Source organism: Myotis daubentonii, chromosome 2, assembly GCF_963259705.1.
Source record: "Myotis daubentonii chromosome 2, mMyoDau2.1, whole genome shotgun sequence".
In the NCBI taxonomy this organism is placed as follows: domain Eukaryota; kingdom Metazoa; phylum Chordata; class Mammalia; order Chiroptera; family Vespertilionidae; genus Myotis; species Myotis daubentonii.
The window spans coordinates 221,220,044-221,247,400 of record NC_081841.1 but is presented as its reverse complement, the minus strand read 5'-3'; the positions used below and the strand labels follow the sequence as shown (position 1 = coordinate 221,247,400).

Below are 27,357 nucleotides of genomic sequence, written 5' to 3'. Positions count from 1 at the left end.
AGAGTACTAATAGTGGGAACTCAAATTAACAGTTAGAGACTAGTTACTGTTCAGGATCAGGCGTCGCTGAGGGCACCTCTGACGATGATGGAAATCAGGGTGGCGCTCCTGGCAGGGCTGATGGGCTTTTACTCGGGAGAATGCTCACCTAGGTCCTGCCCTGAGCTGATGCGACCCTGAGCGCCCGCCCAGATTCCCAGACATTCCCCCTGGGAGCGGGTGTCACCTACTGTGAGCAGCTGGACACCTCGTGAGCTTTCGGGATGTCACTGGCTCCTTGCTAAGATGAGGTGGTGGCTTAAACTGCAGATTGTCTTCCTGGACTGATTTGCATAGAGAGGGAGGGCGGGCTGCTGAGCGAGGAGTGGCCCGGGCTGCTCGGGCGCTGGGTTGTCACCGCTGGAGGCCCTGGCTTGGTCCTCACCAGGGAAGCCACTGTGCCTGTGGGAGATGTCCCAGTAAATGCGGCTCAGAGTGCATCAGATCGCTCCTAGCGTTTACTTGTCCCAGGATGCAAAGTTAGGGAGCTGACGTCTCATCCATCTTCCCGTCTTCCTAAGCAGGCGGAGAGCTGGTGTGAGGAGTGAAAGCAAAGCAGGTACGCTCAATAGGCTGTGCATTCTCCCACGTGGCCAGGATGGAGTGCAGGGTGGGCATGGCCAGGATGGAGTGCAAGGTGGGCGTGGCCAGGATGGAGTGCAGGGTGGGCGTGGCCTGGATGGAGTGCAGGGTGGGCGTGGCCTGGATGGAGTGCAGGGTGGGCGTGGCCTGGATGGAGTGCAAGGTGGGTGTGGCCAGGATGGAGTGCAGGGTGGGCGTGGCCAGGATGGAGTGCAGGGTGGGCGTGGCCAGGATGGAGTGCAAGGTGGGAGTGGCCTGGATGGAGAGCACAGGGTGGGTGGGACCTGGGTGGAGCACAAGGTGGGCGTGGCCTGGGTGGAACACAGGGTGGGTGTGGCCTGGGTAGAGAGCAGGGTGGGCGTGGTGCACTATGTGGCTGAAGGCAATGTCTCACAGGCTGAATAGAGTCTTATTAGGAAACTAGTGGCCCAGTGCACAAATTCGTGCACATTGAAAGGAAATTAATTAGAAGAAATATTTTAATATTGCTATTCGCCCTTTCTCTATAATATAGTGTCAACCACATTCATGATCAACAGTGACAGATCAAAACACACGTGCGACTGGCACCAGCGAGAGCTTTATATGTATCATGCATGCGTGAGTCAACTTAGCCTTTAATAGATATAGAATAAACTTGCTTAATTAGACCTGCTTTCTGATGTAGCTAAGCTTTTTCCAGCCCAGTGAAGCACCCCAGCTTCTCTTTCAGGTAATTGTCAGCAACACAGCAGTAAATATCAACATGAAGCAGGTTGTTATTGTAGTTCACGCAGGGAGAACAAAGGGTGAAATAGTTAACTGCAGCAGTGTTTGACTATATTCTGTGCAGTGAGAAAACCTGAAGTCACTTTCAAGGTCCACCATTTCTTACTTCTTTTCAGTCGGGTTAAGTTTCTAAACTTTCTAAATCTCCATTTTCCGGCTAATGAGAAGAAAATAGGATTCCACCAAGCCTCCTATCTACCTACTCCAGGACTTCTGTGAGGACCAAATGAGATGAGGCAGGGAAAACGCTTCACAGACATTTGGTTAAAGTGTGAAATGTTTATACTTGGCTATAAAGCAAGTCGGGTTCCTGGGCTGAAGAAACTCCAAGGAGGCTAGTCACTAGGGAGAGGAAGCTGGGCATTGCTACGTGACATCATTACCCGGCACCCACAGCAACCGTTTCCAGACTGGGCTGGGCTGTGGGCCGCATTTTGCTCCATGGGGTCCCAGCAGCATTGGCTGCGATTTGGTGGGGTGTTGCTCTGGGGTGGTGGCAGGGCCTGTGTCCCACTTGGGGGAAGCCGAGTGCTGGTTTGTCGGCACCAGGTCTGTGGCGCCATTTCTTTGAAAATGGCCAGTGTGCATCATGGCAGCTCCTGCATTGAGCATCTGCTCCCTGGTGGAGAGTGTGTGTCATAGTGACTGGTCAGATGGTTGAAGGGATACTTAGCATATTAGCCTTTTATATATATAGACTAGGGGCCCGGTGCACGAAATTTGTGCACTGGGTGTGGGGCGGGGGGGGGAGTGTCCCTCAGCCCAGCCTGCCCCCTCTCACATACTGGGAGCCCTCAGGCATTGACCCCCATCACCCTCCAATCGCAGGATCGGCCCCTTACCCAGGCCTGACACCTCTGGCTGAGGCGTCCGGCCCGGGCAGCGGGGACCCGCAGTGGCAGCGGCCCCGCGATCGTGGGCTTCGCTTTAGGCCCAGGCAAGGGACCCCTAGCTCCCGGGACTGCCAGCTTCGACTGTGCCCAGCTCCCATCGCTGGCTCCACCCCTACTTCCTGCTATCACTGGCCAGGGTGGAAAAGGCACCTGATTCTCCGATCATGGCTGGGGGGCAGGGCAAAGGCGGCCCCAGGGCCGCCTTTGCCCTGCCCCCCAGCTCTTAGCTCCCCCCTGGGTTTCTGATCACTGTCAGTGGCAGGGGGCTTCTTCCTGCTTTCCCTTTCGCCTCCCTGCATTGTGCCTACATATGCAAATTAACTGCCATCTTGTTGGCAGTTAACTGCCAATCTTAGTTGGCAGTTAATTTGCATATAGCCCTGATTAGCCAATGAAAAGGGTAGCTCGTATGCCAATTACCATTTTTCTCTTTTATTAGTGTTGATGTGATCTTTCTAGTACAGGCATCAGGGGACCAGCAAATAATAGTTATGGGCAGATGGTACCTCTCTTCATTTACTTTTTAGCTAAGTGTGTTTTGGGGGTTTCTTTTAGACTCTGTACTTTCATGTTTAATAAAATTTCAAAGCCTCATCCTTTGCTATTATTAAAACCAGGGTATGTGCATGGGGTGAGTCACTATAATTAACCCCACATGCTGGGGGCTCGCAAAGGCACGTTTATTTCTTATGGTCTGGAGGGGGGCAGTCCAGGGGGTGGGGCGGCAGAGGCAGGTTCTGGTGGGGTCCCCTTCCACACAGGACTGTGAGGGCCGTGCATGCTCACAGGGAGGAGCACCGATGGGGAGCAAGCCCTCTCCTGACCCTTGTGAGGGCACTGACCCCCTTCAGGAGGCTCCCTGCTCAGATCTCATCTCATCCTAATCCCCTCCCCACAGCCCCATCTCCTAACACGGTCACACTGGGGGGTCGGCTTTCAACATGCGAGTGTTGGAAGGACCCAAACATTCATGTCATAACAGTCGTCCGTAAACCAGAGAATGTCTAGACCTGTTTCTCCATCATATTTTTGGACTTAAAATAGCCTCCTACCCCCAAAGAAGAAACAATAACACATTTTATATGTTTGTTTTAGTTGATTTTTAGACAGAGAGGAAGGGAGAGGGAGTGTGAGAGAAACATTAACGATGAGAGTGAATCATGGGTGCACTGCCTCCTGCACGCCCCCCACTGGGACCAAGTTCGAAAACCCAGGCATGTGCCCTGACTGGGAATCCAACCGGTGGCCTCTGGGTGCACGGGACAGGGCCCAACCCACTGGGAACACTGGCCAGGGCATAGTTGCACATTTTAGAGTGAAGAATGCTGTCTCATTTTCTTCCAAGTACATACGCTGGGAGGTAAAGAATCCAAATTTAAATTTCTGAAGGAGAGCAGGTAGGCACTGGGCCACTGGGAAGAGCTGCCGCCTTGATGATTGGTCCTGGGAAGGAAGGGCCAGGGTCACCACAGGCCCCTGAGAAAACAGGACCTGCCGGGAACACGCAGAACCGTGAGGAACAGCAGGGCAAGGAGGCGCCTCTGCACGGACCGTTTCACACCCATAAAACAGACGGAATGCTTCCACAGGCCTCACAAACCGAGCTAGCTCCCAGGGCAGTGTGAGCTCCGCTGTAAAAGTAGATTAGCTTCGCTCTAGGTGGGGACTCAGCGAGTCGCTGTCCCACATTTCACCAATTACCGGTATTCTCCAAGGGGACACATGGCATTTGGAGCTATCAACTCCCGTGTAATTCCAGAGTCACTTTATTTGACCTGTAACCGATTTTTTGCTCAGATAATTTGCATCAGTAAATGTTAGTAGCTATGAAACCTATTTGAGTATTAGAACTAATGAAGACTGTACCTTCAATCAGTTTGTTTTAGAACAAACCCACAGAGGTGATGTCGGTACTTGAGCTGTTCAGACCCCCCATCACTGGGCTGCATACACACATTCTTTTTCTTCCTACACAGATTCATAGCTGTGCGTAATCTTTATTTTGTGGTGTTATCATAACACGGTCTTTATTCTAAACCCTTAAACTACAAATATCAGAATCAAGCATCATGTGCATTTATTTAATGGGCTGCGGGAAGGATTTTCAGCGTAGCAACATGCTATCCTTGTCATGTCCTCTCCCCGCTTCTCTGCTTGGAGTTTGCAAACGAATTGTGGGCCTGACCATTCTTTAAACCCCTTTCAACCCACCGTGGGGGCATTGTTCTCGCAACAGCCGCACTGGGATTGCCCTAGTGAGTCAAAACAAGCTGGGTCTCCTGTGGAGTTAGTGGTAGGAAAGGAAGGGGCAAATTGCCACGCCGAAAATCTATCTATCTAAAAGGCTAACATGCAGTGTCCCCCCAGGAGTTCGACCAGGAGAATGGAATTCGATTGCTTGCTATGACGCGTGCTGAGCACCAGGGGGCGGCGTGGAACATAGTATGTGACCAGCGGTGGTGGCGGGGTGCTGAGGAGGCAGGGTGGTGGGAACCTGATGGGCCCTGCTTGCTGGCCAGGCCTAGGGACCCTACCCGTGTGCGGCTACGGTGCACTGTGCCTCTAGTCTACGTATAGAGTGTGATCCGTCAAACCTGGTGGGAAAGAGCTGAGAAAGCTCTGCCTGGAAGATCCAGGCAGCTGTTCCAAACAGCCACGGCCCAGAACTGCTGTGCAAACGGCGCCCCTTTTCAGACCAAGAAATGACCTGGGAGGGCGAGGTCTCACTTCCTGCCTGGACGGGGCTCCTGTGGTCCTGTTAGCGTTGAGCTCTTCTCCTGGGGGGAGCTGCAGTGGGAAGTGGTTTTCAGTTGAGCAGTTCCTCCCGACCCCTTAGCCCAGTGGTTCTCAACCTCCTGGCCCTTTAATACAGCTCCTCCTGTTGTGACCCAACCATAACATTATTTCCGTGGCTACTTCATCACTGTGATGTTGCTACTGTGATGCATCGTCATGTAAATATCTGATCTGCAGGATGGCCTTAGGCGACCCCTGTGAAAGGGTCGTTCGACCGCCTAAGGGGCCGCGACCCACAGGTTGAGAACCGCTGGATTAGAGGGAGTTAGGAGGAGAGTTCAAGTCAACTCAGTATTTGCTCAACACTGATGGGTGCTGGAGACATGGAGACTCGCCGTCTTCAGGGAAAAGGGTTAAAAGTGACTTACAGGGAAATTGGCAGAAATGACAGTTGGGTTGGATTTATTTATTGTGGATGAGTTTTCCAGCCACTGGAGGCTCACGTGTTAGGGAAGCTCACGTGTCTAAGATGCCAACCTTCACATGGACCTGGAGACACGTTCGTCTGTTTTTCACAACATACGGTGTTTTGATAATTTTTGAAACAAACATGCTAATGCTTTTGTCATATTATGTGCATGTTTATTTTTTGCAACTGAAAATAAGTATTTTAGTGTATCCTCAACTATTTCTATTTGCTTGATGGCATTGCTCACCTTAAAATTTTATTTATTTTTTTCTACACGTAATTGGTTGAAAATAGAAATCTTCATTTCCTGTCATACATTTATCTTTCCACTACCAACCACTGGCTTTAAACTTTATAAGTCAATTTTCAGTCACTTCCCCATTTGCTAACTTATTTTGCTTTTTATAAACTTCAGTTCATTCTCAGCCTGAGGCCTATTTGCATGTTTAACCTGAGGTGGAAAAAAATGTGACTTAACGTTATAAGTTGGTCCTGATTCCTTGTTTCCAAAACGTCATTCTGTCCGCCTGTGTGTTTTTAAACGTGTTGTTTTTCTCGTTCCCACCAATCCATGGCCTGCATACTAGTAAATCTTAGCTATTGTGCACATCGGGCACTGGATGGACGCGCTGTGCTTTTATTGCTAATGACCATCCAGTGGATTTGTATTTGGCAAGTCCCTGCTCAGGGTTAGAGGTTACCTGGATGTTACAGGGACACAAATGAAATAGATCGCCCGCTGTACGCAGTGGGCGGCCCAGCACCCGGACTACAGAGTCCACGGAGCAGAGAGGGGAGCCCTGTCCCCTCCAATCCCACCGCACCCGGGGATACACACTGAGGACACGTAGGAGATGGACGGGGCCCGGGAGGGTGAGGAAGAGACTCAGGTCCAGCTCTTTCCCTCAATTCCAGCCAATTCCAAGGAACGCCGTTCAAACCATAGGTGCTGGGTGGGTGTTTCCAGATCCTGGAACAATTGTCCAGACGTGAAGGGAAAGGCAAGCCGTGGACAAGTACAAAAAGGAGCCCAACCCGTGTGGCTCAGTGGATGAGCATCGACATATGAACAGGAGGTCACGGATTAATTCCCGCTCAGGGCACATGCCCGGTTGTGGGCTCCATCCCCAGTCGGGGCGTGCAGGAGACAGCCAATCCATGACTCTCTCATCACTGATGTTTCTCTCTCCCTCTCCCTTCCTCTCTGAAATCAACAATATATATTAAAAAGAACAAAAAGGAGACCATTTGCTGGCCCAGGAGGCCAGGGGTGGTTTGCCGAGGAGGAGGAGGGAAGGCAGAGGTGGCCCCAGACCTGGAGTTGGCGTGGCTGCGCGGCTGTGGGCTGAGACGGCTCACAGCCGTGGATGCTGCTGCCGGTGACCTGCCCCTGCCCCGGGAAAGGGGTTCTGTCACATCAGCCACGACTCACGCCTCCATGTAACCATGGTCCAGGGACACCCTCCATGACGTACCTACCTTCTCTGCGGGCAACCGTTCATTTTAACGTCGACGTCGTTTCCTGGGAAAGTAGCTCTCCCAGCTAGAGGCTATGGAACAGGAGGGCTTACGTTGCCTTCTGCGTTTCCCAGTCATCTCTCTTCCCGGATGTGACACTGAAGTCTGCTCAGGGTTGTAAGACGCGACTGTTTTCTTTCCAAGAGGCCCAGCCTAGTCGGGGAGACCCTTGTTTTCAGGAGTGATAGGGTTTTTTCTCAAATTTTGTGAAGTCAGTACAATTCCGCACTTGCTGGCGACATCAGGGCGCGGTTGAGCCTCACAGATGGTCTGTCCTTCCCTCTGGCCGAAATGCCTGGAATCAGCTGAGATAAACCAGTGGCGTTGGCCCGCGTACCCCGGCACCGTGTTCACGTTCATCGTGTTTCTGTGTGGTGACCGCGGTTCTGTGCTGAGACTTCTGTGTGGTGGTCTTGCTGTCCGCGGTTCTGTGCTGAGAGGATGTGAGAAAGCCCCTCCTTCCATGTTCAGGAGAAACGTGGTGGGAACGCTCTGCAGCCGCGTCCGGTGTGAGAAAGGCCCGTGTTTCCCGGGTGTGGGAGCAGCGGCGTGCGGTGTCCGTCGCGGGCTGTGAGGCCGTTCACAGGCTTGTACTGACGACCCCTGACTTTGGGAGCGTGGATGTGGACCCTGCACAGAGATGCCGGCCTCCCGGTGAGGGGCGCCCTGACGGCTGGTGGAGAGAATAAAGGCCCGGAGAGAAGGGAAGGGCTGGTTGATTCCACACGTTCCCGGGCCAGGACGGAAAGCCCAGCGGCGTTCATCCTCCGTCCCCTCCTGCTCCTGTAAGAAACGAACTGCCTGGCCTCTCCGACCACGAGGCCCGAAGGCCTGCGGAGCCCACACTCCAGGGCTCCTCCCGGCAGAGCCGAAAGCCTCCTCCCCCGGAGGACCCAGGCGGGCAGAGGCCGACGCACTGGAAGGTGCTGTCAACACCCTTTTTAAAGACGCGCGGACTTAGAAGTAGTGACTGTGATAGCGAACAAAGAACTTCCTTTTTATAAGAGAAGCAAAGATGGTTGCAGAATAGGGCCGGCCGGCCCTTTTCATCTCGCGCACACAGACTGATGACTAGAATCCCGCCCGCGGCACGCCAGAACATGTATTATAGTTTTTTGCCGATCTGACAAAAAAAGAAAAATCGGTTTTATTTGATTCAATCACACCAGACGGCTATTGTGTGGGCTGTGTTCATCTTTTACTTGACGGTTGAAGGGAAAGGGGTCGGTGCCCCTGACTGGATAGCCAGGTGCTGCAGGCTTTAAAACGTCTTGTCGCACAATGGTCGAAAATCTCTTTTCTAGACCAAAATTAACTATTTCTTATTGTGTCTCAAACAGTTTTTTTGTTGTTGTTTTTTTACTGTTTTTGGAAACTATTATTTTTTTTAAACTAGAATTGAACACACTTTGCTATGTAAACAGTGATTTTATAAACATATCAATTATATTAAGTATCTAAAAGGTAGTATTTTTTCTAAGTGTTTCTACATAGCTTACTTTGTTCATATTTAATGTTATAATATAACAACTTTAGGAATACTGACATTCCCTTTCATTCACTGAACAAGATCTATTTCTTGACTTATAAAAGAACAAAACAAATAATTTCACTCTACTATACATATATTAGAGGCCTGATGCACGAAATTCATGCAACAGCAGGTCTTCCTTCTCCCAGCTGCCGGTGCCAGCTTCTCTCTGGCACCTGGGACCCAGGCTTCCCTCACAGCCCTGGCTTTGTCCGGAAGGTCGTCCAGAAGGATGTCAGGTCTAATTTGCATATTATGCATTTATTATTATTATAGATTTATATGGTTATTTTTATACATGCACTCAAAAGCATATAATTTTCATTCATTTAAAACCAGTATTTGTTTTAACCATTCCCTAACAATTTGCATTGTTCATTTGCTTATATGTACAAGTTCCATGTTAGTACATCTATTCCCAGAGGACTCATGTTTTCAGTATATCCTTAAGTAATAAAAGCCAAATCGACCATATCATGTAGACTAGTCAAGAATTAGATTAATAGAATAGTGTAAGAAAATTATGATGGAACTAGAGGCCTGGTGCAGGACATTCGTGCACTAGGGGTGGGGGGGGGGGCGGTCCCTCAGCTCGGCCTGTGTTCTCTCACAGTCCAGGACCCCTCGGGGGATGTCTGCCTGCCAGCTTAGGCCTGATCCCTGCGGGCAGTCAGACATCCCCTGAGGGGTCCTTAGTGCTGCCTCAGAGGTGGGAGAGGCTCCCGCAAACACCGCTGCACTCGCCAGCTGTGAGCCCAGCTTCTGGCTGAGCAGTGCTCCCCCTGTGGGAGCACATTGACCTCCAGGGGGCAGCTCCTGTGTTGACCTGGTGAACAGTGCACATCATAGTGACCAGTCATTCCGCCGTCTGGTCGATTTGCATATTAGCCTTTTATTATATAGGATATCAACCTATCCTCTGTACCCATGCCCAAAAAAAGATGGATTCAGATATGAAATAATTGGCTCTGGCTGGGTAGCTCGGTTGGTTAGAGTGTCGTCTCCACAAGCCAGACTTGGGGTTCACTCTCCAGTCAGAGCGCATACAAGAAGCAATCAACGGAGGCATACATCAGTGGAATGACAGATCAGCGTTTCTCTCTCTCCCCCCCTCACTCTCTAAAACCAGTAAATAATATTTTAAAAGAAGATAAAATACTGTACTTTTACTCGGAAACCATTCCTTTGAACAGTAGGACCCTTGGTTTATTGAGCACTGCAGGGGAGCAGGAGCCTGATGGGTGGCAGGCTGACTTACAGCGCGAGGGCAGAGACAACAGCCAACCACGGCCGACGGCCTCTAGTCAGCACCCAATCACACCCACGAGGTCAGAGACGATGCTCTCGGGTGCGACGGCTTCGTCTCGAGGAGGTCTCGGGGCATCTGCACGAGGAAGGAACCCTACACATACACAGAGGGAGCCGGGCAGGAAGGGACAGCGTCAGGGCCGGACTGCGAAGCAAGCGAGTGCAGTACTTGCGTTGTGAAAGCCGTGGTTACCACTGTGTTGTGAGTCAGACACTGTATCCATGCACAGACCCTCACAGCTGACTGGACTACAGTAATGGAACAATTTTATTACAGTCTGATAGATTAACAAATGATCTTTAGTTTTTTAAGTTGCTTATCCACCAGACATTGATTAAGCATTGATTAGTGGTGTGTACAGGCAGTGCTGGTCGTGGAGTACATGTGGCATGACTATTCATGTATGCTAATTGCTTTGTCAGAACCCCAGTCCCACTGCGCTGTCTGATTGCTGCCTGTAGGAGAGGGTAGACCCTCACGATTAGAAAAGTGGTCTAGACACCGTTGAGGATGGACACTCTCCTCCCCCCTAACCAAACGCAGTCGTTTGTAGCTAAACACGATCTGTACAGAAGTGCTAGGTGGCGGATGGGAAACATGCATGCATGTCCCTGGTCACAGTCAGGCCGGATGGGAGCACTGCTGGCTGCTGTGCTCACTGTCATCTTCAAGGAGGAGCATGTTTTGAGCGACAGACCGACCTGAATCCAGGGCCGTCATTCACTGTCCTTTCCTTTCTCCTCCCCAGTGCTGCCCAGCCACACGTGCGGGAACCCCGGGGACATCCTGAAAGGGGTGCTGCACGGGTCCAGGTTCAACATCGGAGACAAGATCCGCTACAGCTGCCTGGCCGGCTACGTCCTGGAGGGCCACGCGACGCTCACCTGCATCGTCAGCCCCGGGAGCGGCGCCACCTGGGACTTCCCGGCCCCCTTGTGCAGAGGTAGGTCACCGGCGCCAGGGGCTGGCCTTGTCCGTTTCCGCTGATGACAGGGGACTCGCCTGCTGGCCCCTCCCCAGGTCATCCATTCTGTTCCCCACAGTCGTGTTCTGTTACCAAGAAACCGTGTGTAAAGTCAGGAACACATGTAGTGATGCTCCTTAAATCCCCAGAGCTGCCTTCATTCTTATTCTCAGACCCTCTCAACCTCTGCACCGTTGATCACTGTTTATCAGGGGGCCAGTCTCCTCTCAAGGCTGCATTTTCTGAGCTTTAATACATACCTTTATGTCCACGGTGATGTGGTCTTTCCTTCTAAAAATATATTTTTTTATTGATTTCAGAGCAAAGGGGAGAGGGAGAGGGAGAGAGACATCAATGTGAGAGAGACACATGGATTGGTTGCCCCACACACACACCGGGCCCAGAGCTCAGGGCCAGGGATTGAGCTTGCAACCGAGGCATGTGCCCTTGACTGGAATCGAACCCAGGACCCTTCAGCCTGCAGGCCGACGCTCTATCCACTGAGTCAAACTGGCCAGGGCTCTGGCTGCTCTTTCGAGGAAAGAACGTAGAGGGGGCAGGGCAAGTGGCAAGCCTACAGGACGCCATGGCAACCGTCAGGATGGGCGGGGGGCCCTTGGGGAGTGAGGCTGGCGATGCCACTGGCTTCTGGGCACGGTTTGGAAAAAGGAGCTCGAGGGTCGTGTTTCTAGGAGCTCAGGGTCTGAGAGACACGGGGGCGGTCAGCCAGCCCGCGGCGGCTTTGCCTCTATCGCCACGGGAGGTGGAGCTGGCGTCCCTGCGAGTGAGAAGGCCGGCAGTTTCAGACTGGGGAAGGGGAAGACGGAGAATTGGATGTGGGGCCGCTGGGCCTAGCACGCTCCTCAGACATCCCCACGCTGTGGCATGCGGGTCGCTGGGAAGAGCACGCCGACATTCAGGAGGGGCGTCTGGAAGTGAACTAGAAAATTCCAAAACGCCAGCACACACGTGGCATTTAAATCCGGACAGTGGAGCCTGGGCGGGGTCCACAGGGATGAGGTGCGAGGACTGACGCTGAGGCTGGAGATGGAAGGAAACGAACAAGGACGCTGAGACGAAACGGCGAGGAGATGAGCGGAAGCCATGTGAGCAGTGAATGGAAACAGCGGTGAACAGAACTCTGTGTCCGCCGTACAGCGGCCATGGACGCTCATTCTGGTCTTGTCTGTGTACAAGGAGGGAAGCGGAAATCATGGGGGGGCACAGCAGGGGGGCACACGGGACCCCTCCACTCCATCTGCAGCTTCCTACGGACTTGCTCCTTTCTGAGACCCCAGAAAAGCGTGAAACGTCCAGCGAAAAAGTCTTTTGAGGAAGCGGAGATGGAGGACTGTCCACGGTGCTGAGCGCTGATGGAAGGTGAGGGCTGAGGGCTCTCTTGCGAAGGGCAGGTGCGATGGCCAGTGGGGACCAGTCGTGGCTGAGAGGGCCCAGACGAGAAGGGGGATAAAGGGCTGCAGCTGTGGGCCCTCCTCAGGGGTGTCGCCGGGAAAGGGGTTTGGGAAACAAGGCGGGAGGGAGGTGAGGGCCCCGGAGGTAAAGGTGTTTTCTTCTAGGTTTCGGGTCGCGCCCGTCAGATTCATGGCCAGCAACAGGTGTGAACAGGCGAGGTGTGCACTCACCTTAGCGATGCTGTTTAGACACGCGGACTGGGGACAGTTATCATGGGTTTGCAGCTAAGAACGGTCCCCGATGAAAGGGGAGTGACCATTCCGAGAGGGGAGAGAGGCACAGCTTTGGCTGAAGATCCTGGTCAGGGATGAAAGCAAGAACCCAGCTGCGGGGGAATCCCGGGCCGGAGCGTGTCCGTTCACGCAGGAAGGACTTCTGTCGGCGGGAGTGTGAAGGCGATCAGAAGGCGGTGGCGGGTGATCAGGCTGCTCCGAATGGTGTGTCTGTTCGTGTGGTGGGAACCACCGCACCGAGGAGTGCGGATGTGGCAGGAGGCGCCCCCGGGGTGAGGAAGGAGGTGGGACATGGACATCGCCAGGGAGGACAGCTCAGAGGAGGGACGTGGAGTAGGGGCGCCATCGTTGACAGCTAGCCCAGTGGTCGGCAAACTCATTAGTCAACAGAGCCAAATATCAACGGGACAACGATTGAAATTTCTTCTGAGAGCCAGATTTTTAAAACTTAAACTATATAGGTAGGTACATTGTTATTAACTTAATTAGGGTACTCCTAAGGCTTAGGAAGAGCCGCACTCGAGGGGCCAAAGAGCCGCCTGTGGCTCGCGAGCCGCAGTTTGCCGACCACGGAGCTCGACCCACGAGCATGTGTTTTTGGTTTTGGTTTTTCTCCAGCCACACATACCTGCAGGGGGGACATGTGCATTTGGTTCAGATTTGAATTCAAGAGATTGACACTGGAGTTTCGGCACGTGCGAGGGGGTGATTTAAGTGATGACGTGGCCAATCAATCAATAAATAAATGAGGGCCATGGAACCTAAGGATGACAAGGGGACAGTTGAGGGCGCAAAGAGGCTGAGAAAGGACAGTGAGAGGACAGCGAGATCAGAGGCCTCTCGGTCCTGTGGGGCCAGAGGGTGGTTGGAGTGAAGGTGTTCACCACATGACCGGGAAATACAGAGCGTTAAGGTGGGAGCACGGGGCATCGGGAGGGCAGCTCGGGGCGGTACCCACTTCCTGGTAGAGAGAGGATCAAGGGCGACGGTGAGAATGGGTGGCTGAGCAGGAGCTGGGTTGTTGGGAGAGGGTACAGGGAACGAACTGAAACCAACATTCAAAGGATCAGCAAGAACTGAGATGAGTGTGGACTCGGAGAGCCTGACAGGGAGCCTTCATGCGGCCTGGAGCTGACCAGGACTCAGTGGAGGACCTCAAGGAGGAAGGGGCGAGGTTCTGAGGAGCAGAGGTGGCCAGCTGGGAGGGTTTAGGGAGAAAGAGCAAATGTATCCTGGAAGTATGGTCCAGCCCCAGGCCCGGGGCCACCTGGGCTGTGGAAGCAGAATGCTGACCGCTTGGGAGGACTTCCTGGTCCCAGCTCTTCAGGAGACGTGGGGTTTCCACGGGGAAAGGGCACGGATACCAGGGACGTGGTTGTGATGTGGAACGTGCTGCTCATGGTTGACCTTGACTGTCAGGGACCTTGTGGAGGGTTTCAGGAGCTCGGGAGGGGGAAGGGTCCGACATCTGAGATGTGCGATCTTTGAGGGGGTTGGGGGGGGCGACCCAGGGGGAGGAGGGCGACCTAGGGGGTGGGGGCGACCTGGGGGGTGGAGGCGACCTAGGAGACCAGTGCTTCTTACAGAGACCTCAGTAAGCGGGGAGAGTGTGAACGCCCCATGATCTCAGCACACGCGTGGTGGTGAGCGCACCGGAGGAGCAGCCATGGAGATGGGGGTGTGTGTCCCATGTCTCTGGGCCCCTCTGAGCTCAGCCCCTGGAGGAGTGTTGCCCTGCCCCCACCCCAGCTCCTTGTCAGCCTCTCCGCCCTCGGAGCAGCACCCGCTCCTGGTGCAAACACTGTGTAGACCAGGAAGGCGAGTCTGACCTGAAGCAGCAAAACCTTTAAGCCCTGAGATGAAAAATGCGTGTCAATAATTTATCCAATAAGCTATCACTGTGTGATCACTGCATGCCAGGTGGTTGGAAACAATAATAGCTACTTTGATCAGATACTATTTGCCTGCCTAGTTCTAAGGGTTCTGCCTGGATCAATTCACTTCACCTCACACCAACCCTCAGCAGCGACACCTTCGTTCTCGCCAGTTACAGAGAAGCAAACAGGTACAGGAAGGGGCCGAAAGCTGGTTACACAGCAAGCGGGCGGCTCCCTCAAGCCCGGACGGTCGGTCTGGCTTCTGGGGTTCACTGGCTCCCAGATTCCGTGCGGCCCCAGGGAGGGTCAGCGCGTTAGATAGTATCTCCCAGGTTAGAAAACAATGTGATGAGTGTGTGTCTGCATGTGTGTGTGCATGTGTGTGTGCATGTGTGTGTCTTTCCTGGAGTCTCCCCCACAATCGTTAACACTGCGAAGAGACTGCATCTGGTTGCATATCCTCCGTGTGGTAAATTTAACACACTAATTTGGGAAGCCACTGAGCCATGTTGAAACCCTCAGATGGTTGTGTGGTGCAGACACATCATACTTTAATGATTTACAGCTTATTAAACATTTAGTTGGTTTCCATTTTCCCTTCTGATAAATGTGCAAGGGATGTCTCTAAATAATGTTTTATTCTGAATTTTGTATTATGCCCTCAAGTTATATTCCTAGCAACGTCTATACCCAGGCGAAGCCTGTGATACTTTCAGAGTTTAGAATAAAGCTTCTAAAAGTTTTGAGGTTCCTTGGGAGAAATGGCGAGCTGTGATTTCCTCTTACATTTAGAATATTTCCCCACTTACGGGAATCAGTAGACCCAAACGCATCTTTTATTAAAAACCTCATCTTCTTGGATTAACGAGATGACATTCACACTTTTTTTTTTAGCTGTAGAATCATTTTTTCCAAGTGCAAGATTTTGTGAAAACTCAGTACAGGAAACCGAGCTAAAGAAATAATTGCTCTGCCGAAACCGGTGTGGCTCAGTGGATAGGGCATCGGCCTGCGGACTGGAGGGTCCCGGGTTCTATTCCAGTCAAGGGCATGTACCTGGGTTGCGGGCACATCCCCAGTGGGAGATGTGCAGGAGGCAGCTGATCGATGTTTCTCTCTCATCGATGTTTCTAGCTCTCTATCTCTCTCCCTTCCTCTCTGTGAAAAATCAATAAAATATATTAAAAAAAACAAAAAAGAAAGAATTGCTCGGAGGGAAATCGGGTGTCGGAGCCAAAGCCCACCCACTTGGCAACCGCTGACTCCTTCCCTCAAAGGTCCTGGGGGCACATGTTTAAAATGCTGAAGTGACTCCATCCTGGTTCTCATCATTTTCATCATTTCGTGGACAAATACTTGTTGTGTGCTAATTCTCATGGTCAAGTATTTGCACGACAGTTTGACCTAACTTAACTTTCTTTCTGTATAATGTTTAAAAAATATGGGGGGGGGGATTCTAAATAGCATTTACTTAATTAGCCCTGCCCCAATTCTTCAGCTTTTAAATAAAAAAATTACTCTGGATATAGCAAAATTAATAATATAAAAGTAATAGTTTTGATACATTATAGTTGCTTATTAATATGTATGGATTAAAAAGAGCTTTCATTATATTAATACTAGAGGCCCTGTGCATGGATTTGTGCACTGGTGGGGGGCGTGGCCTGCGGGGATCAGCCGCTGTGGGAGCACCACTCATCCTGGTCAGCCTAGTGTGCTCCCACTGGGAGCGCACTGACCAGCAGGGGGCAGCTCCTACGTTGAGCATCTGCCCCCCGGTGGTTAGTGTGTGTCATAGAGACTGGTCGACTGATCATTCTGCCATTGGGTCGCTGGGCTTTTATTATATAGGATAACTGTATTATTTAAACATCGGCCAGAATTGGTTTATTTTTAATAGTTACTTATTTGTTTTAATACATTTTACTTTTTATATGTTATTCCTGAGTTTACATGCTTAACTGTGGAATTTGAAATAATTCTTCCAGGCCCAGCCAGGTGTGGCTCAACGATTGAGTATCAACCCAGAAGCTGGGAGGCCACCGGTTCAATTCCTGCCAGGGCACATGCCAGGGTTGCAGGCTTGATCCCCAGTGTGGGGCATGCAGGAGGCAGCCGATCAGTCATTCTCTCTCACCATTGATGCTTCTGTCTCCCTCTCCCTCTCCCCTCCACTCTGAAATCAATGAAAATATCTTTAAAAAATAATAATTCTTCCGGGTGCCAGGAAGCTGGCTCATAATCTCATTTTCTTAATGTTTTCCTTTGATTACTTTGCTTTCTCTGCCTGCCTGACTTTATCTCTTCTAGAAACTTCCTTGCTGCTCTGCTGAGTGTAAAGGAAAATTGCCAGGCGGCAGCTTAGCTACTTGTTGTAAACAAACAGCCACACACACAGGGGCCCTCTAACCCTGGGGATTCCTACAAGGACCCACCTTGCTTCTCCACAGTTAGCTTTTGTCTAACATATGGTTCCACGTAGTCTTGCGCAGTTGTTCTAGAATACTCTTTCTTAAACCTTGCATTTGAAGATGCCTCTATATTTCCATGACTCGGTTAACCTACTTCCTGACGTCTTTCCTTAGAAATAGCATAGTTTGATGCCATGCGTGAGCCCAGACATGTGTTTTGTTACAATCTCACTTCTAGTACGAAGGGTGGCCGCATAGAGGCTCACTGCAGGCAGCAGAGCTGTGGGAATGCTGCAGGCACCCACCCAAAGAGGAAAAAGCAAGACCGGAGGCCAGCTGCTGGTTCCAGGCTGCCTTCTAGGATGGAGGGCACAACCACATGGCCGAGTCCCTGAAACGTGCGGTCTAGGACTTTGCACGTCAAGAACTGCTGAGAAGCAAAGCACAGTGAGGGGACAGTGACGAAAAGGGGAGCCTGTTTGTACCTGGCGGCCCGGGAAGGCGGCCCAGGAGTATGACTGACGCAGACGCCAAGGGCAGCAGGCAGGCCATGGGCAGCGTGACGAGTGCAAAGGGCCTGGGGCAGGGACATACAGGCGCTGGTCCCGGAGGCAGGGTGGCCCCCCCAGAGCGAGGAAAGGGAGGGAGAGGGGACAGAGCGAGGTGGGTGGGCAGGGGCGCGGGGAGGCAGGCAGGAGTCAGCACACAGTCCATGCCTCAGGGCCTGGCCACCTTTGACTTCAGTCTCAGGGTGACATGGGAAGTTTAACAGTTTAGGACAGAAAATTTTAAGATTCAAGTTCAATTTTAAAATGATCAATGTTGCTGATGAAAGTGGACATACTATAGAGAAAGAATGGATGAAGCAGGGGATCCCTCGGGGGTGAGGACGACAGGGCCCCAACGCGCTAGGGCGTCTGCATGCACGACCCCGGGGACCAGGTTCATTGACGCAGATCCGTTTAATTGAGGAACTACAGGGGTATATATAGCATGAGGGGACCAATCAGAGGGAGACACGTTGCTATAGGTGACCAATCAGAGGGAGACACATTGCTATATTCGACCAACGGCTGAAAGGCTGGGGTACTGTGCACGTGGCTCTAGGAGTTGGTTCAGGCGGGCGTTGCTACTTCCTGGTGTGCCGAGGAAGCATGTCATGGTGGAGTGTGCTCACACCATTGCAACAGCCACAGCGCTGAGACATACTTCCTGAGCTCTACTACAGATGGAAGCAAGAATGTCCGTTAGTTTTAGGTGCTCCTGTGTGTTGCGTGCTTGCAGTGCACACGTGTGTGTGTGTATGTGTGTGTGTGTAAACAGTGTAAGGAATGGTTGCTGAGGGTCTGTGGCTCTGATTTTCCTACTTCTGGCTAATGAGCTCCCATTTTCAAAAGCTTATATGTGTTTTTTAGTAGAGCATTTGTTTTTAGTACAAATGAACAATTGGAATAACATGTTTAATAAAAACATGTTACTATATTTCTGTATTATTAGTTTTTGCATAATGAGTGAAGCTAAGGCCGTGAAAACACATCTCAGAAACTATAAAGTTATGAATTTCAAAATATAATCTATAATAATAAAAGCATAATATGCAAATCGACTGAATGGCTGAGCAGCGGAACAACAGTCTGGACGACCTTCCGGACGAAGCCGGGGTTGCAAGGGCCTACTCTTGCACAAATTTCGTGCATTGGGCCTCTAGTTGGTCTTATAAAAGAGTTACATGTATCAAATCCACTTTCCACCCAAATAGGATTAGAGGTATATTAAATAAAATCAACCACAATGGATCTGTTATAGCTATACTGATGTTTAGGTTTTTCTAAAGAGTTAAAAATAGTTTAGTTTAGGAAATTTAATAGTTGTTTCCTAATTAACTTCATTTATCTGGGCTTATTCTTTATGGGAAAATTGTATAACGTCTGTCCAAAATGAAACCGTTTCCAAAGACAGCTGCAGTAACTCTCATCCCTTTAATTAAGTTACGGAACATAAACAGATTATTTAGGGGAAAAATGCCATGTAGGTCTCTCTCTGTTCTAATACATTTACATAAGCCAAATACCTCACAGTAAATTATTAACCTTGACGCAGAGAACGAGCAGTGCTGGCATGTTAGTCTGGCTCGAGGCCTCCTGTCCCGAGGGCTCTGGGTAACCCCCGCGGGAGCCGGGAAAGCACTGCCCAGTGACCGGCGTCGGAGTCTGAGGTGCTCAGCCGTACCCTGTGCTGGGGAGGACGGCCGGATCCGGGTCCGAGGCATCGCTGGTCAGCACGCTGCGGGGGCAGTTTTGGCCGTTGGTGGGCAGAGGCGGGGATGCTGCGGAACTTCCCACGCCGCACGGGCAGCCTCCCTCACAGAGAATTAGGCCCCACAGGGCAGAGGACAAAGGTGAGAAGCCAGGATCTCAGTCATCTGTTAATGATCCTCCGTTAACATAGGGGGCGTGCAGGAAGCAGCCAAGGGATGCTCTCTCATCATTGATGTTTCTGTCGCTCTCCCTCTCCCCTCCTCTCTGAAATCAATAAAAGCATGAAAACATCCCTGTCCTGTTCGGCTCAGTGGATAGAGTGTGGGCCTGCGGACGGAAGGGTCCCGGGTTCGATTCCGGTCCAGGACACGTACCTCGGTTGCTGGCTCCTCCCTGGCCCAGGCCCTGGTCGGAGGCTCATGCCGGAGGCAGCCCATGGATGTTTCTCTCACATCGATGTTTCTGTCTTTCCCTCTCTCTTCCACTCTCTCTAAAAATCAAGGGGAAAATGTCCTCGGGTGAGGATTAAAACACAAAAAAAACCACGAAAAACGAAAGAGGAAACGGCTCCCTCCTTGCCCCTCCTTTTTCACAGGAGGTCTCTGCAGGGGTGAGTAGATTCCCACAGTCCATGTCCATTAAAACCCGGCCTCGGCCTGCTCACTCCTGGCAGGGATGGGGCAGTGAGATCTTCGAGAATTTCCCAGGTCCTGGGTGTCTCCATGGTCACATGGCCCCTGGCTGTTGGCGCTGTAATGAACTGCGGGCAGAGGTGTGGGGGCGGGTCTCTCGGGTCCTCCGAGCCTTTAGGTCATGGGTGGGGAACTTGTTTCCTGCTCCCTCTGTCCTTCCCTCCCTCCCTTCCTCCTTTCCTCCCACCACTTAGCACCATATCATTTACATCTTATATGTGTTTCATCTTTATTGACGTTTTACTTGGCATTTCCCCAAGACATTCCCATTTTTACGTTCCACACAGCTGTTTCCTCCTTGGAAACTTTGGATGAGTCCATGTGTCTGTGTGTTGCCATCTTATGGTATTAGCTTATCTGAACTTCAAAACCGAAGGCACCTTCCAAACTCCCTGGGGAAGAGGGGTGGCGCCCTCCCCTAGGAGCACGGCCTCTGAAAGCCGGCATCGCAGCGAAGGGACGGCGGCCACGAGCACTCAGGTCTGAATGTGGCCGCTCATCTCCTTCCTCCAGGGCTGGAGAATGTCTTGGAAACCGCTGTCCACCTGCCTGTGACTGTGGATGGTGACAGCGACGCAGCCCGGGTCTCAGCCTATGGCACCCTTTCTGAGGGGGGCCGTTTCTTAGCAACAAGATGTGACCCTAACCCTGTCCCTTCCCATAGAACGGCAGGCGCAAACCCGCAGAGACCCTCAGAGGGCGTCTCGGTCTCTGGTGAGGAAATGCCGTCACTGACCCCGGTGACATTGCCGATGCCCTTGTGTCCGAGACAATCCCTAACAGCGTTTTCCCTTTCCTCTGTCCTCCAGCCGAGGGAGCCTGCGGGGGGACCCTCCGGGGCACCAGCAGCAGCATCTCCAGCCCCCACTTCCCGTCCGAGTACGAGAACAACGCCGACTGCACGTGGACCGTCCTGGCCGAGCCCGGGGACACCATCGCGCTGGTCTTCACCGACTTCCAGCTGGAGGAGGGCTACGACTTCCTGGAGATCAGCGGGACGGAGGCGCCGTCCGTGTGGTGAGTGCGGGAGGGTGCGTCCCATTGCCACACCGGGCTTCCGCGGTGCCGTGCAGGGGCCATTGGAGGTTGTAGGAGGTCATTGGAGGTTGGAAGTCATGGAGGTGGTTGGAGGTCATTGGAGGTCGCTGGAGGTCATTGGAGGTCGCTGGAGGTGGTTGGAGGTCATTGGAGGTCGCTGGAGGTGGTTGGAGGTCATTGGAGGTCGCTGGAGGTGGTTGGAGGTCATTGGAGGTCGCTGGAGGTGGTTGGAGGTCATTGGAGGTCGCTGGAGGTGGTTGGAGGTCTCTGGAGGCCATGGGAGGGCACGTGTGTCCTTTCTCTGCCTTGCTCTGTGGGCTACTACAACGTCATCTATATCACAGCTGAATCCAGAGTCGATCAGATGTTGTTAGACTGTGGCCATGCCCTGTCCCTGACCCGCCGGCTGCAGGTGCACGATTGCAGGATGCACACTGGTCTCCTCCCTGGAGATGCTGCACGAAGTCATGTGACCACTGTGGGGGTCACGGGAAAACTGTGTACACGGCTCCAACACGGTACAGAGTCGGGCCCTGGTGCGCTTGGCGTGGAGTCACTGCATCTGGTCAGTTGCGCTGGACTTAGGTTCATGGTGTTGGTGCAAGAACAGGGTAGCTGCGTCTCTGAGTGCGGTTGGAAAGGGAGAATTTAGAGAACAGATGCTGCAAGGCCTCCAGTGCGTCTTGGGTTAAGTCATCTGTAGGGTGAACTGCTTCCTTGGGTTTAATTATTTAATTTCTGAGCTTTTTAACAGTGGCAGCAGAAATCGAGCTCAGATGTTGAAGTAACAGCTAACGTGGATACAAGTACGTTCAAATTCAGGCAGAACACACAGGGGAGGTGGCGTTGTGTGCGCTGGTGGGAGAGGACGTGAAATGCGTGGTGCGGATATTTCTCTGCATTTCCGTTGGCATTGCAACACCAAGACTCGAGGGCAAAGGCGTCATCACTGGGGCCGCCTGTTATAAACCAATTCCTGAATTTCACTTCCTTTCCTGAGACTCATGGCTCCAAGCAGAGGGCTCCCGTTCACGGGCACATCATCTCCCCGCGTCGGTTTTGCTGCGCGTATGTTCAGTGTCACTCCAGGGGAGAGAAGGTGACCACGGCCTCTGTCGCCTTTGCTCCACAGATTCTGTATCTTGAGGAACAGTTGAGATGGAGCCAGTTGGCCCATCTGTCGATTTAATGATACAGTTTTCACTTAAACCCTCAGAGCGTGTTGATATTATCGGGGCTCTCACTCAGCCTCACATCACAGTCCGTGGATTCTGAGCTGAGAACTGAAAGTCTGAGATAATCCTCCACGTTCTGCCGCGAACAAACCTTGTGGCCTTGGTCAAACCACGCGACTGTCCACTCAGCAAAGGGCGTCCTGCGTGACCTTGTAAACGCACCCATCACCGCCTGCCGGGCCGGTCTCTGCCGGGCACGGTGGAGAGTCCGCGGTGCCACATCCTCTCGGGGGAACATCGCAGGGTTCTGGTTCAGAACATCATTGTGATGCACAGCACGGGGTGCCTGGGCCCAGAAACGATGCGGTCAGTGGGGAAAAGGCCTTAGTGATGAGGAAACCTCAGGATGGTGGGCACTGGGTCTCACATGTCAGGCGAGGAGAGAGGGAAATGGGTGATGTGCTGTGCAGCGGGCTGAGCATCCACCGTGATCAGGAAAGTGCTCGGACAAGCGTGGTTCGTGAGGGAGAAGCTGCAGGGCGCACATGCCCACACCAAAGTCTCCAGGAAAGACGGGTGGGAAGCAGGTGCCCATCCAGCTGGACACAAGCTGCAAAGGGCACGCGGCCCTGCCCGCACCTGGCATTCCTCCTGAAGAGCAGGCGCCCTCCTCCAGGCGCCGGGAGGGAGCGGGAGGGGGAGGTGTTTTCTGAGGGTCCTGCTCCTTTCTCCTGCCCCGCCTGCGGGTTCTCTGCTGCCTGCTTCGCTCACGGTACCTCCCCGGACACGGCCCGAGGGCGTGAATAGCAGACCCGGGAAGTGTGTGTGGCAGGGTCATGCGTGGGCACAAGTTGGGTTCTGGCTGAAATGTCCCGTGGGGCTCACGACAGAGGTGGGGCCCATAACATCGTTGTCATGGGGAGAATATGGCCCAGCAGCCGGGACCGGCCCCCTGGCTCCTTGGCTCTGGGTCAGGCTCACCTCTCTGCAGCCTGCCCAGGGCCCTGCCAGCCCCCGAGGCTGGTGATCTGGGAGCAAATTGGAAACACGGGCGGTTGCTGGGCAAGTTCTGGACCCTGTGTGCCTCCTGGTCTGATGGGCGGGCCCGCCTGTGGGCTCCCTCCGCATGCGTTCTCTCCACAGCCATCAGCAGAGTTTTGTGTTCATATGTATATTCTTTATTTTTAATATATTTTTATTGCTTTCAGAGAGGAAGGGAGAGGGGGAGAGAGAGAAGCATCAGTGATGAGAGAGAATCATGGATCAGCTGCCTCCTGCACGCCCCACACTAGGGATCAAGCCCACGACCTGGGCATGGGCCCTGACTGGGGATTGAACCATGACCTCCAGGTTCATGGGTCAACGCTCAACCACTGAGTCACACTGGCCGGGCCCGACATATATTCTTACATTGGTCTGGCCCCGAAGCCGGGTTGGTAGTTACCCCTGAGGAAGCTGAGAGCGCAGAGGGCTCTGACTCCCAATTACACGGTCTCCCCTCTCCTCCCGCCCCAGCAGGACAGCCCTGGTGAGGGGCACGCCGTCAGGAAGTCCCCTCTGCTGGGTCTAGGGCTCCTGCTGCATCCTACAGCCTTGTGCACGTGACCCCACGGGAGGCGCCCACCCACAGGGAGTTTCGCACACACGCTGCGTCATGGGCGGTTGGGGAAGGCAGAGAGCCCTCTGGGTGGCATGTTGTCTGGAAGGCGTGGCTGTAGGGCCTCTCGTTCACGGAGCTCTCGTCTTTCGGTGACTGCAGTGGAGGCGATAGGAGGAGTTTTCCCTAAAGAGCTTGAACGTGCGAGCACATTTACCTCTGAAACGGAATCCCTTGAGGTGCCCTTTTCAGACAGACATGCATGCACGACGTGGCTTCTCCCTAAAAGCGTGTCTGGACGCGATCCTAGTGTGACGGTCTCCGGCAGGTCCCAGGCCCACACGGTGTGTGTCCCCCAAGCGCCCAGCCCTGAGCGGCACAAGCACCCGGGTGGCAGCGTGGGAGGCTGTGCCCGACTCCACACAAGGTCGTGCGCTGTCACCGCTGGGGGATGCTGGTGGCCACCCGTGGCCTGGGTGCGCCCACACACATAATTCCCAATAATCTATTTTTAAAAAGACAGGACCTACAAGCAAGGGCACTCGAGAAGAAGCTACTTGGAAAACTATTAAGACCAATAATGGGATTAGCCCGATTTTCATTTAATTTGGAGTGAAATTACCAACTCAGCTATGTTTTAGGGGAGGGTTGCCATGGCGACGGCGGAGGGGTCTAAGTGTGGCGGATGATGTCATCGCCGAGCTGGCTGCACTGTCAATGTGAGGCTCCTGTTTCCCTGTGGACTGTAGGTCATCGCAGGAGGAGGTGTCCCTCCCGATCCTAACTGTGCACAGGCCCACAGGCCGGCTCTCCATCCCCACCCTGCCCCAGCCCCTTCTCTGCCACCGGCCCAGCCGTTATGGGGTTTCTTACAATAAAACCTGGTGGGCGGCGAGGCCAGGTGGGTGGCGAGGCCAGGTGGGCGGCGAGGCCAGGTGGGCGGGGAGGCCAGGTGGGCGGGGATGCCAGGTGGGCGGCGAGGCCAAGTGGGCAGGGAGGCCAGGTGGGCGGCGAGGCCAGGTGGGTGGGGAGGCCAGGTGGGCGGGGAGGCCAGCTGAGCACCCTATCTCCCCAGAGTGGCTGGGTGGTGGCCATCTGACTCCTGACTGGTAAAGACGCAGAAGAAAGCAATGGCTTGAGGCAGAGTTGAGCTGCTGTGGTGTCTACACTAAGATGTGGTGGGAAAGGCTCAGGGTCCGTGTGCGGTTTGGACAGGAAAGAGCAGGGGCACTGGGATCTCCCCAGTGTGCCCTCGTGTAATGGCGGCTCCTCCCTGCTCCCTCCTGTGGCAGGGAACATGTGGGTGGAGGAGAGGACACAGGACAACAGCGCCTTTAGCACCCGTCAGTGTCTCAGACCCTCCGATGACTGAGCTTTGAGCCACGAGAATAAAGCCCAAGGTGATCCCGGCGGCGTGGCTCCGTGGTTGAGCATCGTCCCAGGAACCAGGAGGTCAGGCTCGATCCCCTGCAGGGCACACGCCCAGGTTGCAGGTGTGATCCCCGGGAGGGGGCGTGCCGGGGGCAGCGATGGATGTGTCTCTCTCAGGCACCCTCCAGCCCTGAGAGGCGAGAGGCGGGAGGGATGAGCGATGAGCAGCACAGTGTTGCAGTGACGCCCACAGGTCCAGGAGCATCCGCGTGGTGTCAGGCTGTTCATAGCTGTGCGTTGGGGAGAAAACTGTTCTCAGCTCTTTCAGGGAACACTGGGCTAGGGAGATACTAGTAAACAGGCCCTAGACAGTGTGGCCAGTGGATAGGGCATCGGCCCATGGACTGAAGGGGCCAGGTTTGGTTCCGGTCAAGGGCATGAACCTGGGGTGCAGGCTTGATCCCTGGCCTCCGTCGCGGTGCATGTGGAAGGCAACCAGTCGATGTGTCTCTTTCACATCCATGTTTCTCTCGCTCCCCGTCCCCTCCACTTTCTCCAAAATTAATGGCAAAATATCCTCGGGAGAGGATTAACAACAACAAAAACAACAAATATATAATATATATACATATATACATATATATATATATATATATATATATATATATATATATATAGAGAGAGAGAGAGAGAGAGAGAGAGAGAGATGAGAGAGAGAGAGAGAGAGAGAATAAACAGGTTTTTTTTGCCATCGATTTCTCAGGGCTTTCAACATCATCCTGGCCAGTAGGACTCAGGATCAGGTGACGATGTGCGAGCCATCGACACTCTGTGACCGGGGAGCAGTTCTGGTTGGTGGGACTCAGGTCACTGGGGTGTGGGTGTGGGCGCGGCTGTTCCTGCTCAGACAGCACAGACCCTGGCCTGGCCCTCGCCTGGCGCCATTCACACTCTACGTCTCACTCTGAGCCGACAGTGACTGAACCAACCTGCGCCTCGCCCACACCCCAGCGCCCTCTCTCCCGGGCCATCCCTCTCGGGCCAGCAAAGCCCAGCGACCTCACAGGCCAGCAGAGGCCGACGCACGAGACGGCGTTTCCGTCTATAGCTGGGGAATGTGGCTGGTTAGTCGAATCCTCGGAGTTTTCGTGTCCTGACCATCAAATGAGGTTAATGATCCTTACCTTGCTGGGCGACGATTAAAATATAGGCCAGAAACCTGCCCCGGTTCCGGCCAGAGAGGCCCCGTGAACCGCGCCCATTAGCCCAGATCCACTGCGGTGAAAAGGACGGATCAGGGACAGAGGCCAAAGATGCCCTCGGCGTGGGGACAGGGGGACGTCCCCGTGAGGTCACCAAAGGCTGCCTCATGGAAAGAGGGTGCGAGAGGCCCCGAGGCTGGGAAGGGTCTGGGTGGCAGATGCAGGGTGTTCTCAGCCGGGGGTGCACCCCGCAGGTACAGACGCGAGGACGCGCAGGCCCTGCAGCCACAGCGTCACCACGGTCACCCCAGCGACGGAGCGGCAGGGAAGCAGTGTCTGACCGGAAGCCGGACTTTCTCGCGATGAAACAAACGCCCATTGGGTCCTCTCTCTGGGCGCCAGGAGCCAGGCGCTTTGGGAACGTGAGGCTGACATTAGCTGAGTGTGATAATATAGACCCTGAGCCCTGGGCCAAGGATGGGCAGTGGGTTCCAATCCAACCCTGGCTGTAACTCTCCCCTCTTTGAGTGAGGAATCAAACCCCGGTCCCATGCGTGCATCTGTGCTGGACGCACCTGGACGGACACTCGCCCCGTGACCGTCTGTGAGCCGTGACCCCACGTGCCCGCGTTATCTGAGGCCACGTCCGTGATGGAACATGTGCTGACAGGCCTGTATCTGTCACCACCTGCACCCGAGGACCCCATGGCTTGGACACGGGACACGCTGGGCTGGAAGACGGCCACCAGCTCCAGGCCGGTCCCTCCTCGGCCGCCGGTCAGATTGTGGGCGCCGGGATTGCGTGGAGCTTCCCCGGGGGCGCCGGCCCGGCGTCTGAGTGAGGCCTCCACCGGCTGCGCCTTGAGTCCAGGCGCGGGCCCTGCTTGGCGAGTGCGTGTGCGGGTTTCTGAGTGGGATCCGCCGGGGCTGCTCCGAGCTGCGGCTGACTGTCCCCGAGGTGATTAGAAGGCCCCCGAGGGAGAGACCTAACGCCGTCCCCAGGGCCATGATCATGAACTTGTAATGAGGACTCCCTCCGCGGGGCCCTGCTGAGTCACAACACGGCTGGAGTCTGAGAAGCAGAGGCTGACGAGGGAGGCGCTGGAGGAACAAGAGCGAGAGAGGAGTGAAATAAACGGGGCTCCCCACAGCTTTGGGGGGGGGGGGTCGGCCTCGGGCAGCGTCCTGCTCCCAGCTCTGCAAGGGACTCCGTTATCTGCC

The 27,357-nt window shown here is 53.6% G+C and overlaps 1 protein-coding gene across 1 annotated transcript in view; it reads left to right on the top strand.

The window, feature by feature from the left end:
* Window positions 1–27,357, top strand: part of CSMD1 (CUB and Sushi multiple domains 1) — an 858,055-nt gene that overhangs the window by 436,045 nt on the left and 394,653 nt on the right. Inside the window, exons 4-5 of the mRNA XM_059685840.1 lie at window positions 10,594–10,788; window positions 20,563–20,770. Coding sequence (XP_059541823.1) covers window positions 10,594–10,788; window positions 20,563–20,770 — 403 coding nt within the window. The remainder of the gene's footprint in view (window positions 1–10,593; window positions 10,789–20,562; window positions 20,771–27,357) is intronic.